This window comes from Martes martes (genome assembly GCF_963455335.1).
Source record: "Martes martes genome assembly, chromosome: 8".
Taxonomy (NCBI): Eukaryota; Metazoa; Chordata; class Mammalia; order Carnivora; family Mustelidae; genus Martes; species Martes martes.
Window position 1 is genome coordinate 103,772,176 of NC_137895.1, and position 14,122 is coordinate 103,786,297.

At 47.8% G+C, this 14,122-nt stretch overlaps 1 protein-coding gene across 1 annotated transcript in view; it reads left to right on the plus strand.

The window, feature by feature from the left end:
* CRACR2A (calcium release activated channel regulator 2A) overlaps window positions 1-14,122 on the plus strand; it is a gene marked incomplete at both ends in the record, with an annotated part of 69,303 nt that overhangs the window by 36,333 nt on the left and 18,848 nt on the right. The window contains 4 exons of the mRNA XM_080811348.1: window positions 2,701-2,772; window positions 5,264-5,309; window positions 7,224-7,330; window positions 10,969-11,287. Coding sequence (XP_080667474.1) covers window positions 2,701-2,772; window positions 5,264-5,309; window positions 7,224-7,330; window positions 10,969-11,287 — 544 coding nt within the window. The remainder of the gene's footprint in view (window positions 1-2,700; window positions 2,773-5,263; window positions 5,310-7,223; window positions 7,331-10,968; window positions 11,288-14,122) is intronic.

The following is a 14,122-nucleotide window of genomic DNA, read 5'->3' on the forward strand; positions in this document are numbered from 1 at the left end:
AGGATTCTGAATGGGCCAAATTAATTTTTCTCTTCTCTGAAGATGCTCTAGGAAGGAGAACTTGATTTTAAAATAAGATAAAGAAGGAACAATCAAGCCGGAGAGATAATATAAAGATGAAGGTCAGCTGAAAAGCAGTTACCTCTCTATTTTGTTAATGAATTTCTGTTTGGAGTAGGTAGTTCATAACAAGGCACAGAATTCAAAAGGCACAAAAGAATATACACCCCAAAAGAGGCCCGCGTGCCCCCTGCTCCACCCATGACTCCGGGCCAGCGATCACCCAGAGGCCACAGTCCTGGTTTCCTTCCAGAATGTTCTATGCATACACAAGCACTCACACGTGCGTGTGCACACACACATAGACACACACACACACACACACTTTTCATTTACAAAGCGGTAGCATACTGTTCTGCATTAGCCTGAATTTTCACTTGACAATGTATTTTGGAGACATTCCCTGTCTCATCCCTCTCCAGAAAACAAAGCCAACGGCAAGCGATTCTCTAAAGAGACCGTAAACCTCTCGCCAGTCACTCCTATGAAAAATGCCCAGTTCTTTTCCTCTCAGTCCACAGATTGCCTAGTATAAACCTTTATGACGTCTAGTTAAAAGGACTTTGAAGGTCATTTGGTCATATTTCCAAGTGTCATTTGGTTTTTCAGGAATACCCTTCTTTTTGTTAACACACAAAAAGCCCGAGTATTTGTGGGTATCTAAATAGATGTCCGTGTCCCAGACAAATAGGTAGACATATGTTTACGTCGATATGTAGCATACGTGCGTATGTACGTGTGTGTTTGTGCGGCTTCAGTGGCCAACGGGCTCTATGTAAACAGGGCGGAGACCAGACTGCCTTGCTTTTTAGTAATTGGCTCCTAACAAATGCCCTGTGAGAGCACAGACTTCAGATTCCCAAGGAGTGATTGTCCTTAGCAGGGTGAAGCTGTCTGCTCCTGGTGTCATCCGAGCTCCGTGCTGGGACAGAGGAGCCACAAAGCCTTCTCGGCTCCTGGGGCTGAGCAGCCGCACACAGGCAGCTGCGCTCACATACTGCTCATCACAGCAGAATCCTAGACAGGGACTTGGGGACCCGGTTTGGGTAATGGAAAAGACATTGTTTTCCCTCAAGTTGAAATTAAATATAATTGGTAATAAAATGTTAGGAATTTGCAGCTCTGCAGGAGCGAGGGAAGTTTTGTTGCTTAATTAGGATTATCTGAGGTGAACTTAGGATTTGATTCAGTCTGTTTTTGTTGTGAATTGACTTTATAATTATTCCATAAGGGCGGGGTGGGGAGGGAACACCGATACCTTTTCAGGAATCTGATTATGGTGAGTTTGGCCCAAGTCTGGATGGATCGAAAAAGCAGGTGCTATTTTCACCAGCTCAGTAATGACATTGAGGGTTGGGGCTGGGGTTGGGGGGCGGGGCACACGATGACGTGGTAACTGTCCTTCCCAGCCTCCGTGTGGGCACAATCCCGGGAGCTCGGACAGCCTGTGGAAATGCACACATTTCTGAGGCTGGAAGATGCTTCCTACACTAGAAGTGGTTTGGAAATCTGGAACTATGGACCTTTTGCAGTAAGCTTAGGAGTGATTTAAACATTTCTAAACTGGTGCAGAGCACAGAGGAAGGACAGAGGCAAAGTTGTGAAGTTCAGCAAGGCTTATTTTCTGATGTCACCCCGTTCTGCTTTCTTTTTTTCTTTTCTTCCCTGGGTAGTGTTGAATACCTCCTGACTCACCCCTTCCTCCCTCTCTTCTTGCTCCATCCCTGCCTTCCTTCTTCCCTCCCCCACCCTTCTTTTGTTTCTTGCTGCTATTTGTTGGCTGTGCCTTCAGGCAGAGCCCTGGGTTGCATAGAGAAGTGCAAACAAACTGGACCAAACCAGAGGGGAGCAAACCTGCCTCACTGTCTGAGTCACTCTCCAGACGCCCCTGCTACCTTTCAGCTTCTCCCTCCCCTTCCTCAAAACTCCTGGTATGACTGACACCTTCACACTGAGATATAAGCATCTGATTGTAATTGATACATTTAATCTCTGCTTGCTGGCTAGAGATAAGAAATCCGAAGTTAAAGAAATGAATGGTCAACAGTGGAAATTCCAGAGATCTAGGAACAGACAGGAGACTTCCAGGGGAAGATAGGGAAGGAAGAATGATTCTTCTGGAGCTCCTGCAAAGGAACACAACCAGCATTAGGGAAGAAAATACAAATTCGGCTCTTACCCTCCTAGATGGGGCTGGAGAAGAATATTTGTTCTAATTTCTGAATTCTGGGCAGTACAGGACCACCTGGAGCCTGGGCAGGGCGCCCTGCTCATGGGCTTGGGAGTAGGAAGTCCTAGTCTAGATTAGAACCCCGACTTAGTCATGGATTATCTGTGAGACATGGGGAGAATTATTGACGCTCTGACGGTGTGTGTCTCTGAAATGGGGATAATTTCACCTTCCAAAGAGGACATCTGTACTGATTAAGTGAGATCACGGCTGGAACCATGTGCACGCGGCAGATGCTGTGGGGGGGGGGGTGAGGGGAGGCAGATTCCTCTAAACCCACCCCCCATCCCCAGAGTGGGGTTCTGCCTGCTGGGTTCCAGTGGGAGGGTCCTGGGCATCCAACTTCGGCACAGCCCCTCCCACCGTGGCAGAATGGAAGCTCAGAAATGCCATGTTTGCCTCTTCCTCAGGGAAGTGTACCGCGTGACGGAGAGTCTGCAGCGTGAGAAGTCGGGGCTCCTGAAGCAGCTGGATTTCCTGAGGTGCGTGAGCCCCATGTGTACTCTGAGAGCACATCCCAGGTGCTTTGGGTGGGAAGGGCCAATCTGAGAGTCTTCCCTGCCTCCATTCTGGACACTCAGAGCCGCCGAGAGAATGCCCTCATTCCCCTGATCCCCAGTGTATCTCGTTTGGTCCATCCACACACACGCTCGCATCCCTCTCGTCTGGACCTGGGCAGGTGGGCTCTGCCTCGTTTTCGTGGCATTTCTCGCAGCACCTTGTGCGGTGCTTGGTCCAGTAGGAGGGGAACTAAATTTCTTGAGCTGCTACCCTGTGGCAGATTTGGTACCCTTTCATCTTCAACGAAACTAAGGAAAGGAGGGCAGTGGCTGATAGAGAAATTAACAGAGGAGGGAATTGGTAACAGAGAAACGAAGCCATTTACCAAAAGAGCCAGAGCTACGCACTGCGGGAGCCGGAACTGAGATCGGTATCTGGCTGGTTCTCTAGATTCTGCCGTCTTCTCGCACCGTCTGTCGAATGAGTAAATAAATCACGGATAGAGCACAAACAGAGCAAAGGACTTGAGAGTTTCCTCGGCTTGCTAGAACTCACCGTCAATTCAAAGCTCATTGTTCTGGGATGTGCCAAAACCAAAGCCCAAACAAACCGTGTGTGTGGAAAGGTGGGATTTTCACTTTAGTCTGTGAGGTTTCCAAGTTCCTGTACCTTCTGTCTGCCCAGCACCTCATGGGAATGGTGATGAGGCGTGAGGTGATTTTTCAGAGTGCACAGAGTGGTCTTGAATCAGGGACACCCTGACTTGTTCTGTTCTGTTTATTTATTTATTAGAGAGCAAGTAGTGGGAGGGGCAGGGGAAGAGAGAGAATCCCAAGCAGACTCTGCGCTGAGCACAGAGCCTGATGCGGGGCTGCATCCCAGGACCCTGAGATCATGACCTGAGCCGAAATCAAGGGTCAGATGTTTATCCGACTGCTGCATCCAGGCGTGCCAGTTTTTACTTTGTTTTATTGGAAAGCCAGGTGAGGTTACCGTGTCTGGCATCTGTGATGCCACCAAATGGAAAAGTGCTCGGAACTCAATAGGGACGTGGCCACGTTCTAATCCATTTGAGAGCGGGTCTTGGTTCTTAGGGAGGCTTTAGTGGAAAGAAGAGAACAAGATGTACAAGGACAAGTTTTTGAGATTTTTTTTTCCTTTTTTCTATTGTACTCAGAAGAAAAGGACAGATTCAAGCAAATGAGCAGAGGATAACAAGGCAGCTCTGTGTGCGTGGTTCTTTTTGATGGAGCCTAGCGTTGGTGCAGAATCACACGCCTGAAGCCTTTCCGTGCTGTCGCAAGCTTTACAAGCTTAGATTCTGCAGCTGGTGGCAGCCCAGCTGTGGCAGTTTTCCTCCACAGTGATATCACCAGGTAGTGACAGAGCAGTGGGGAAACGGAGTCAATAGCAAGACAATGCCAGGGAGAGGCGCAGTGGGAATGTGGAGCTGGAGATTGGGGGGAAAAAGGGGGTGGAATCGGGACAATGGCTGGGATGTGACAGGGTGAGGAAGGGACAAGTGGAAACAACTTCAGGACACTCAGGAACACGTGCTTGGGAACCCAGCATCTACACTGTAGGGCTCCTTATAAAACTTGAGTGAGATCAGGACACTCTCCTGCCACTCCCCATCCCCCCATGGCTTCGTATCTCTTTTGGAGTAAAATCCCAAGTTCCTACAATGGTCCACAAGACCACAAATGGTCAGGGCTGTTCTTCCCCCCAACTTTCTCTGCCCTCATGTCCTCATGGCTCTCCTCTGAGCATTCTGATGCCCTCACTTCTGTTCCTCACACACGTTCAGTAGAGCCCGACTCCAGGCTTTGCCCTTGCTGTCTCCTCTGCCTGTAACACTCTTCCCTCAAATATCATCACAGGTCCCCTCTCTTGCCGGTCTCTGCTCAGATGTCCCCTCCGTGACCGCCCTACAGAGCTACCACTGCGCCCTCTGACACTCTTTTTTCCGGTCTTTGCTTTATCTTTCTCAATAGCAATGACTCCAGCACTAAAATAAGATGCCCTGGGGATAGGAAGTCCTTCTTGTATTCATTGTTCGTAACCTTGATAGCTAGAGCAGTGCTCAGCTTGGATTGGGTGCTCAGGAAACGTTTGTTGAGTGACTGCATGATTTCATGAAATGAACGGTTGGTTCAGAGAGAGGGCGCCCCCAATAGCAAGCTCACAGGTGCAGCTAGAACTTCTGGTTGCCCTCTGGGGGAGGCTTTCCCTAGTGGTAGCATCCTGAAGGGCTATGAGTGTCACAAGGCCATCCTGTCTGTCCCCCTGCCTCCAGCTGACAGACCCACAAAATGCCCTTTGTCACTGTCCCTAAGGAAAGAGATTCCACACGTTCCCTGTGCCTTCCATGTCAAGTTCTTCTCTGCACCGACCTCCCTGGCAAACCGGCGGCTATTGGATCTACCAACTCCAAACACCATGTCTAAAGAGATTCCCCTTTTCCATTTGCAGGGAAAGAAACAAACATCTTCGGGATGAACGGGACATGCGTTTTCAGGTAACTGCCCTGTGCTCCTTTTCCTGACAGGATTTGGGTCCCCTGGCACCCAGAGCCCGTGCTGGGACCGGCCCAAGAATGTCTTGATGTCTGGCTCATCCCTTCTGGGGGAGCAGACGATGGCATGGATTTTTTTTTTTTTTTTTTTGAGAATGATAAAAACGCAGGGTGGCCTTCTGAGTAGCAGTGTGTGAATTTTCCATGAAGTAATGCACTTTCCTCTTGACGTATAGAGACTAAAATATTTGGGAAGGTCACAGATCACTTGGACATGAACACGGTAGATGTTATCGAGGAGACGGCAGAGTCAAAATAGCACAATCCCTTTTAACCAAAATGCTCACATGGTTTTGGTTTTTTTTTCTTCATTAACATTTGTAATCTCTTGATGAAAAATTTTGCATTTTTATACCATCATATAACAAATTAAAAATGTATATTTCGCTATTAACATAGTTGATTCTAAGTACACATTTTTACTCTGTGGGGACCCCTGTTCTTCCGTGTCTGAATGCTGCACTTACATACTCTCCCAGAGAGCAGAGAATCCTCTGTTGATTTACAGGTCTTCACTTGGAGCCACACTAAACAAAATCCAGGCTGCCATATTCTATTCATCTTCCCCTTTAGACAGGAGCCACTGGATGCTGGAAGGGATGGGGAAGGGGTATAGGATTCACCAAGGCGATTTCCTAATCATCAGGATCTAGTACCTTGTGAATTTCTCCTGTGTCCTAGGGCAAGTGCTTAGCCTCCCCAAACATGCCCCCTGCTCTCACACAAGGAAAGGGAATTCCTATCTTCTTTTTCTATATTATAGGGATTTTTGAGAAAAACTCTTGGAAAGAGGAGGGTCATAGGCTCTGAGCCCTGGGCTGGACAGTGGCCTGAATGTGGTCAGCATAAGGCAGCTGTTTTACAACTACAAATCCCTGGGGGAGGGGGAACCTCGTTCTACCCCCATTTCTTTCCTGTCCCTGACTGGCAGCAAAATTCTCTACCGCCCACCTCCATGTACTGTCAGAGCGAGGCTTCAGCCTACACATGTTTGTTTGATGATGATAATGGTTATAATTGTTTTAGAAGTAACACTGAATTTATTTGAAAACGTCCAACCAAAGGTCACCCTAATCCCTTAACCTCACTTCCCTTCACCTGCCAAACTCATTTTGCTTTGAAAAGGAAATGGAATTAAGAACCCTAGTGGGGAATAGAAGAAAGAGGGATAAAATCATGTGCATGCTGAATAATAATTAAAGATTAATTTGGAATCATTATAGCCGTGCCTTCAGGGGCCCCGGGAGCACGGCAGCCCCTCCTTCTCTCATTAAGAGTCATTGGGAATCGTGGGGAAGGCTGGTTAACCAGAGATTCTGCCTATGATCTAACTCCCCCTCATGTCCCCGAAGACATCTGCCGGGGAATGCTGTGAGCTGGGTTGTAAGCCCCCACCCGTCGCAGGGCACGGGGCTAAAGATCCTCTGAGCTGGTCCATTTCTCATTTCTGGGGCTTTGGAAATAAAGAGAAGTTGGAGCCACACAAATGAGTGGGATTTAAAGATGCACAGTCTTTTCTGCCCCTAAATACTTCCCAATGTATTCCACGTAATCTCTTCTTGTCATCTTGCAAATCGTCAGTACTGCTATGAAGGGTCACAAGGTGGAACCCCAGGCTCTAAACTGCGCATTGATTTGTTCTATTGGATTATTGGGTGGGAGATGGAGGGATCCTGATGAGAAACAATAGCAAAAGGAAAGAGTAAGACAATGCTAATAGGGAGACCAAAACATTGCTTCTTACTTCAGAATTTGGTGTCGAGCCTGAACTTTGAGGTGGGATAGGGGAGCCCTTTCTGCTCAAACATGGGGAGAGCTCAGCAGACGCGGGTCTGAGGGCATTTTGTGTTTCTACAGAAAGATAAGGCAGCCAAGGCAAACACAGCTGCTTGCAAGGCAAACTGGAAACAGAGATCTGGCTCTGTGATAGGCAAATACATGGATGGCAGAGGGATTCTTAGGAGGTAAGTCACCCCCGATTTCTTCATTCGTCATGTGTTCCTTGGTCTCGCACTCACTGGGAGCCGGCTCTGAGCCCAGCGGCTCTCAGGAAGTGGCCCGAGGTGGGGAAGCCCAGAGTCAGTTGCACTCATTCCCCTCGAGTCTCAGAAGGCACATTCCTTCTTATTCTGACATCCAGGTGGAAGGAGAACTGTGCAGGGCAGGCCCCTGGGACAGGACATCGTCTTCTCGTGTGTGTCTGCAGATAGGAACCGAGGAGGTGCCGTAGAGAGACAGGCAGGATGAAAGTGGTCGGAGGGGGGTGGGGGGGTGGGGGGATGGAGCGTGGCTACAAGAGACTCTGCTGGGCAGAATGGATGCACCTGGTTTTTCAGAGACATGACTGGGCTCTGAAGCATAATTGAAGTGTGGGAAAGCCCCCCACCCCTGCAAACTGAGCTCCTTTCCAAACAGGAATGGGGCCTGTGCTTGGCAGATTCCCCTCAAGGCTTCACATTTAATTATCTCAAAGATGACAATTTTTGTTGTGATTAGACAGCACAGTAATCGAGTTTGAATCCCCAGAGGAATGGCTCATCGCCCCTAAAAGAGACAAGCCTGTCCTCTACTCTCCCTTCTTTTTTGGCATGTGTTCCATCCACATAGATGGCCACAGAAAGGTAAAGGCAACCAGACCCCTAGGTATCAAAGCCAGGGAGAAAGTGCATGAATTTGCTCACCCAGGAGACCCTGAGGACAGTGGGCATGAAATACACAATACGAGGAAGGAAGGAAAGTGACCCTGGAGATGTCAATGGGCTCATTGGTCAAGTCTTTGGACACAATCATCCTGAATTCTTTCTCTAAGTAGCTCAACAGAGGGGGGCCTGGGTGGCTCAGTTGGTTGAACATCCAACTCTTGCTTTCAGTTTAGGTCATGATCTTGGGGTCCTGAGATCGAGCCCCATGTCATGTTCCACACTCTGCTTATCCCTCTCACTCTGCTCTTCCCACTGCTTTCTCTCGCTCTCAAATAAATAAATAAATAAAATCATTCTTAAAAATAAAATCTATCTTTAAAAAATTGTATCCTCAACAGAAGGATACAATTTGGGATCCAGTTTTCTACAGTAATGGTTGGCCTGTTGGTTGCTCAGCACAGAAAATATTCATTCAACAAACATTCACTGATTGCTTCATCTGTACCAGACATTCTTTTGAATTCTGTGAAGTCTCCAAAAGTAAATTAAACATGAGTTCTGCCATCAACATCCATTACTGAGTGCCTACTATGTGCAAGATATTATGTTACGTGCTAGATATACAGTGGTGAGCAAAAGAGTCCCTAGGTTTTGTAGAGCTTCGGGTGGAGGAAAGGAAACAGACAAGAAGCAGGTAGGTTACAAATCGTGCACCCTGAATTCCAGAACAGACTTTGGCAGAGGCCACTGCTCTCTGCTGCTCATATGTAGTGCTTGGTGGCAAAACAAAAAATAAATGTTGTTGTGCTGATCTAAGGGTCATAGGGGATGTCAACAGTGTTTGAGAATTTCCCAAATCCAAAGCTTTTTCCAAGAAATGTTTCATTTTAGGGCTGTTTCAGTGGCCGTTTCTTTTTTCTGCAAGGCCTTTTGAGAAACATGCTGTGTGTGTATGTGCGCGCTTGTCTGCTTAGGCACGCACACGTGCACTTGTGTGTGTAAGCAGAGTGGAAGTGGTTGGAATACTAATTGTGTCTGCAGGGGATAAGCAGTCCGTAGGCTTGTTAGACTGTAGAAGAAATGTGTTGGAAAGAAGACAGTCAGCTTCTATTAAAAACTACGATTTTTATAAATAAGTGGGAAGGTCCCTGAATTGCTACAGAATTCTTTATTTTGTATCAAGGGACCCAAATTAAGTCACCATTTTTGTGAGCACTCTATCTTAATTTATCTTTCAGAGTTGCACTTAACTTCAGAACAATGATACATGCAGTTTTTTTTCTTTTCCCTTCCTATTACTGGTCCTTAGGAAGAGTAAATAGTATAAGCCAGGGGCCAAAATGAAGGGAGCCTCCCTGTTCTGCATATTCTGTGAACTTCGCCTCCCTTCTGTCTCCTTTGGCTCTGTCATCTGCTCACCTAATCTGCTTTCTGTTCTCCTTTCTAATCCTTGCATGTGTGTGTGCCTGCATGTTTCTGTTGGGAACTTGAGTTCCTTTTAAAACCTTTCTCAGCTTTGGGGCACCTGGGTGGCTCAGTGGGTTAAAGCCTCTGCCTTCGGCTCAGGTCATGACCTCAGGGTCCTGGGATCGAGCCCCGCATCGGGCTCTCTGCTTGGCAGGGAGCCTGCTTCCCTCTCTCTCTCTCTGCCTGCCTCTCTGCCTGGTTGTGATCTCTCTCTCTGTGTCAAATAAATAAAATCTTTAAAAAAAAAAATAAAACCTTTCTCAGCTTTAATTGTCTCCAGAGACCAGAACTCCTGTGCCAGGAAGGGTCTACAAGGTCTTTGCCCTGAAAACCTTCTGAAAATACAGCCCGAGCATTGACTCACATCTGGTTGCCCAGTTCCCTCCACCTCCTTCTGCTTTTCCTCGTTCTTAATGGTCAGATGCTTCTGGAAGCAAATATGCACATAGGCCTCCGAGGCCACTTACTCCTGACACTGACCCTGCGGCAGGGACATGGAAAAAGGAAGGTAGGAAAGGCAGGTAGAGGTCCCCACCCGGGCTTCCTTGCCCATTCACAAACAGGCATCTGCTTCTGAGCTCTTCCCGGACCAACAGTGCCCCTCACTCACTTGGCTGAGGGCTGTTCTGCAAACACATCTGTTTTTGTGCATTGTTTTATGAGTGATGTAGGCAGGCCGCAGGAGCCACATTTTACAGTGAGGAAATTGAAGCTTGGAAGAGTTGGAGTGTTTTCCCTAGTGGCACCGTCAGTAAGGGCTGGTATTGGGACCACAGCCAAGGCCACCTGATTGTTAATTGAAGATGCTTTATTTCCAGATCTTTTATTTCCAGATCTTTTATACTCCCTTTGTCACATCCTTTACTGCTCCTTTGTGGCACTTATCATAGCTTGTTGCAGTGTATTTGGTTGTGCCATTACTGCTTCAGCCCCCCACTAAGCTGAGCATTCCGTGAGGACAGGGCTGTGTCCATCTGTGCTCGACTGTGTCATTAGCTAAATACCTGGTCGTAATCATCAACACCACCTTCCTCATCATCCCCCCCCATCATCATCATCACCACCACCTTCCTTATCACCACCACCTCCATCATCATCATCACCACCACCTTCCTCATCATCACCACCACCTTCATCACCATCATCACCACCACCTTCCTCATCATCACCACCATCTTCATCATCAACATCACCACCACATTCCTCATCATCATCATCACCACCTTCTTTATCATCACCACCACATCCATCATTATCATCACCACCACCTTATCACCTTCGTATTCATTAAACACTTACAGAAGTGTGTTGGGTGAATGAGCTAGAGAATACAGGGTCTGTTTTTATTTCCTTTCCTGGAGTTTTCCACTCCCAAGGTGTGATGCTTTTCCATAGGTTGTTTATCACAGAGCTATTAGACATCTCTCTAGTTTCCATATTGACCTATTTTATGATATTCTCCCCATTTCTCTTTCTTCCTTACCCCATAATAGCCAGTCAGAGGAGGAAGAAGATGTGTTTGGTCTCCCAAGGAGGAGAAGCTCCCTTGGCCTGAGTGGATATCCCCTTCCAGAAGAGGAACCAGGGGCTGGGGGTCTGCTCCCCCGGGCACTCCGCAGAATCATCTCCATTGAAGAAGACCCCCTGCCCCAGCTCCTGCATGGCAGCTTTGAGCAGCCATTGAGCAAATGCTCAAAAGAGGAGGAGGTCTCCCAGCAGAAGGTGGAAGGACAAAGCCAGCAGGCCAGACCCTTGGAACCCATGCCTACGTCTCCCCGAAGGCAGCCTGTTGGAAAAGAAGCCTTGTCTAAGGTAAGGACGCATCCTATGTTGGTTTCTTGATGTCACTCTTATGCCTGTCCCTTGCATTTGAACCCAAGAGCCTCAAAGGCAGCTCAAGAAGTCAGATGTGGCTGGTCTTATGAATCACCTATTTGCCTCCATCAGATACCAGCTTGCCCTGTGGAACTGAGTGTCACCGGGGAGGCTCAGGGGTCCTAGTAAATTCTCTTTATAACTTCTGTTGCTTGCCCTTGTGTTCTCTTTTTCTGATTCGGATCAGAAGCATTTATTGAGTGACTAGTTTAGACAGACACCTTGCTTGGCTCTTAGCATAAAATATCACATACTTTAAAAATTATAAATCTTCTTATATTTTGTAACTGTTCTCAGCAAGGCCAATCATTGCTTTGTAAAGCTTATGTCATCATCCCAATTGGCTAACCATCCTTTCATTCCCAAATGCCCTGCCTATTCCTCCCTTGAGGGTGCGCCTCCTGTCCCTCATCCCGCCTGCACTCCCCACCAGGGCTTCCTGCTCAGTGCTGCGGGAGAAGGAGGCCACAGTAACCATCTTCCTCTGGTTCGTGGTGATGATGTTCCCCACCTTGTTTGTGACCCAGGCCCAGGTATATAACCCTCCAGTCCCTCACCTCCCACTGGGCGCTCTGAAAGTCTACAGAAACACCCATGACAGTGTGAAAGAGCCTCCTCCCTGTACACGGGTGACCCAAATGGGCGTTTGGGCATTTCTAAATGGCTCATGTGTCAAGAACTTGTCCTACTGGGGCATGTGTACTGGGACACCTTTCCAACCACTGCGGGGACTTCTTGGCACCAGTTGTCATTCCTGGGCCTGGATTAAGATGCCTACGTATCCCTTCTCCAAAGGACCCTGGGCCAGGGGACGAGTAAGAGCTGGATGGCACCAGTGGTGGGTAGCAACCCCTCCCTCCTCCACGTACTTCCACATTCCCTTCGGCCTAGACCTACACGTGCGGGCAGGGGACCCACTGGGCTTTTAAATATCCAAGCTCTGCTCCCAAATGTAAAAGTGTCGAGAGGTCAGTAGGAGATAGGGTGAAGGGAAGAACGAAGCCTCCGGGGGTGCTGGGCCACCTGAGCGGATGGGGTGCATCAGCAGTGTCTTTTCCCCTGTGGCAGATGGGAAAGTAGGAGCCCAGAGGAGCGAGATCTGGTCCAGTCCCCCCGGCACAGGAGCACAGCCTCTTCACCCCGTGCTCTCACATGGGTGCTGACTCCATCACATGTGCTACCAACTAGCCCAGGACAGGAGCTGCCGCAGACGGGAAGTGTGCTCTCAGAGAATCACGGGGCAGCTTCCCCAGAGGGTCTGCCCTTTGCAAGAGCTCTGTGAGGCCGGCGCTCCCATGCAGGGCTGCGGAGGCATCAATCGGTACAACCTTTCTGGACAGTAGTCTGATAACAAGAATTGAGAACTTAGAAATTCCACATCCTTTAAACCAGCACTTCTACTCCTAGCAATCTTTCCTAATAACCAAGTTCAGACAAAAATTTAACTCAAAAATGGTCATGTATATTAGCAAATACTTGAAAAACTTCAATAGAATATTATAGCACTGTTAAAAATCACATTTTCAAGGGGCACCTGGTTGGCTCAGTCGGTTAAGCGTCTGCCTTCAGCTCATGTCATGAATCCAGGGTCCTGGGATGGAGCCCCGTGTCCAGTTCTGTGCTCAGCGGGAGCCTGCTTGTCCTTCGTCCTCTGCCCCCCCACCCGCTCGTACTCGTGCGTGCACAGTCACACACTCTCTCTCTCTAATAAATAAATAAAATCTAAAAAATATAAAATCACATTTTCAAGAAACTTTACTGACTTGGAGACATATCTATAATTGAATAATATATGAGAAAGAGTAAAATTGTGTATAATATTTCAAATCGCTTTAAATAAAACATATATTCATTCATCCACATAGAAAAAAGCCTAGAAGAAATGCATCAAAATATGAATAGTGCCCACTTCTGGGTGGCAAGACAGACTATGAATAATTATTAGTTTCTTCTCTACTTTTCTGTTTCTCCTAATTTTAAAAAATTGCCATGTGTTACTTTTATTTTTTTAAAGCTTATTATACTTTTTTAAAAAGTAGCAGGACAGAGAATGAGAACAGATCTTACTCCAGCGCCCTCCCCCCAATCTGGTTATCACGCTGAGGACTGTCCCGCAGAGGGGACACAGGGCATATGAGTGGACATGAGTTAGCGTTCACGGCGCCTGGGAGGTGGGGCCTGCCCAGAGCTGGACCATCAGGGTGTTGATCTCCTCTGGCCTACGAAACCCCCTGCTCCTTCTAGAAGGGGGCTGACACAGCCTCTGCAGCCAGAACCGTCTCCTCCTGCTCTGGGCTTCACATTCTCCCCCTGGTGACAGGCCTAGGGATACACAGATTGCTGCCCTGAGATTTAGTCACACAAATGACAACAGGAGGCAGAGGCCAAGCAGGGACCCGTAGAGTCGAAGCCCTTATGCATTAAAAGAATTTTAAAAATGGGGCAGAGGGTATAGTTTATGAGTGTGGGTTTTGTTGGTTGTGTGTGTGTGTTTGTGTTTTTTTTTTAAGATTTTATTTATTTATTTGACAGAGAGAGATCACAAGTAGGCAGAGAGGCAGGCAGAGAGAGGGGCAGCAGGCTCCCTGCTGAGCAGAGAGCCCCATGTGGGGCTCGATCCCAGGACCTCAAGATCATGACTTGAGCCGAAGGCAAAGGCTTAACCCATGGAGCCACCCAGGTGCCCGTTTTTTGTTTTTTGGTTTTTTTAAGTTTAGATTAAACCCCTGTAATTGACCTTGAATTCCCTCTTAAGTACTGTGTGGAATTGAT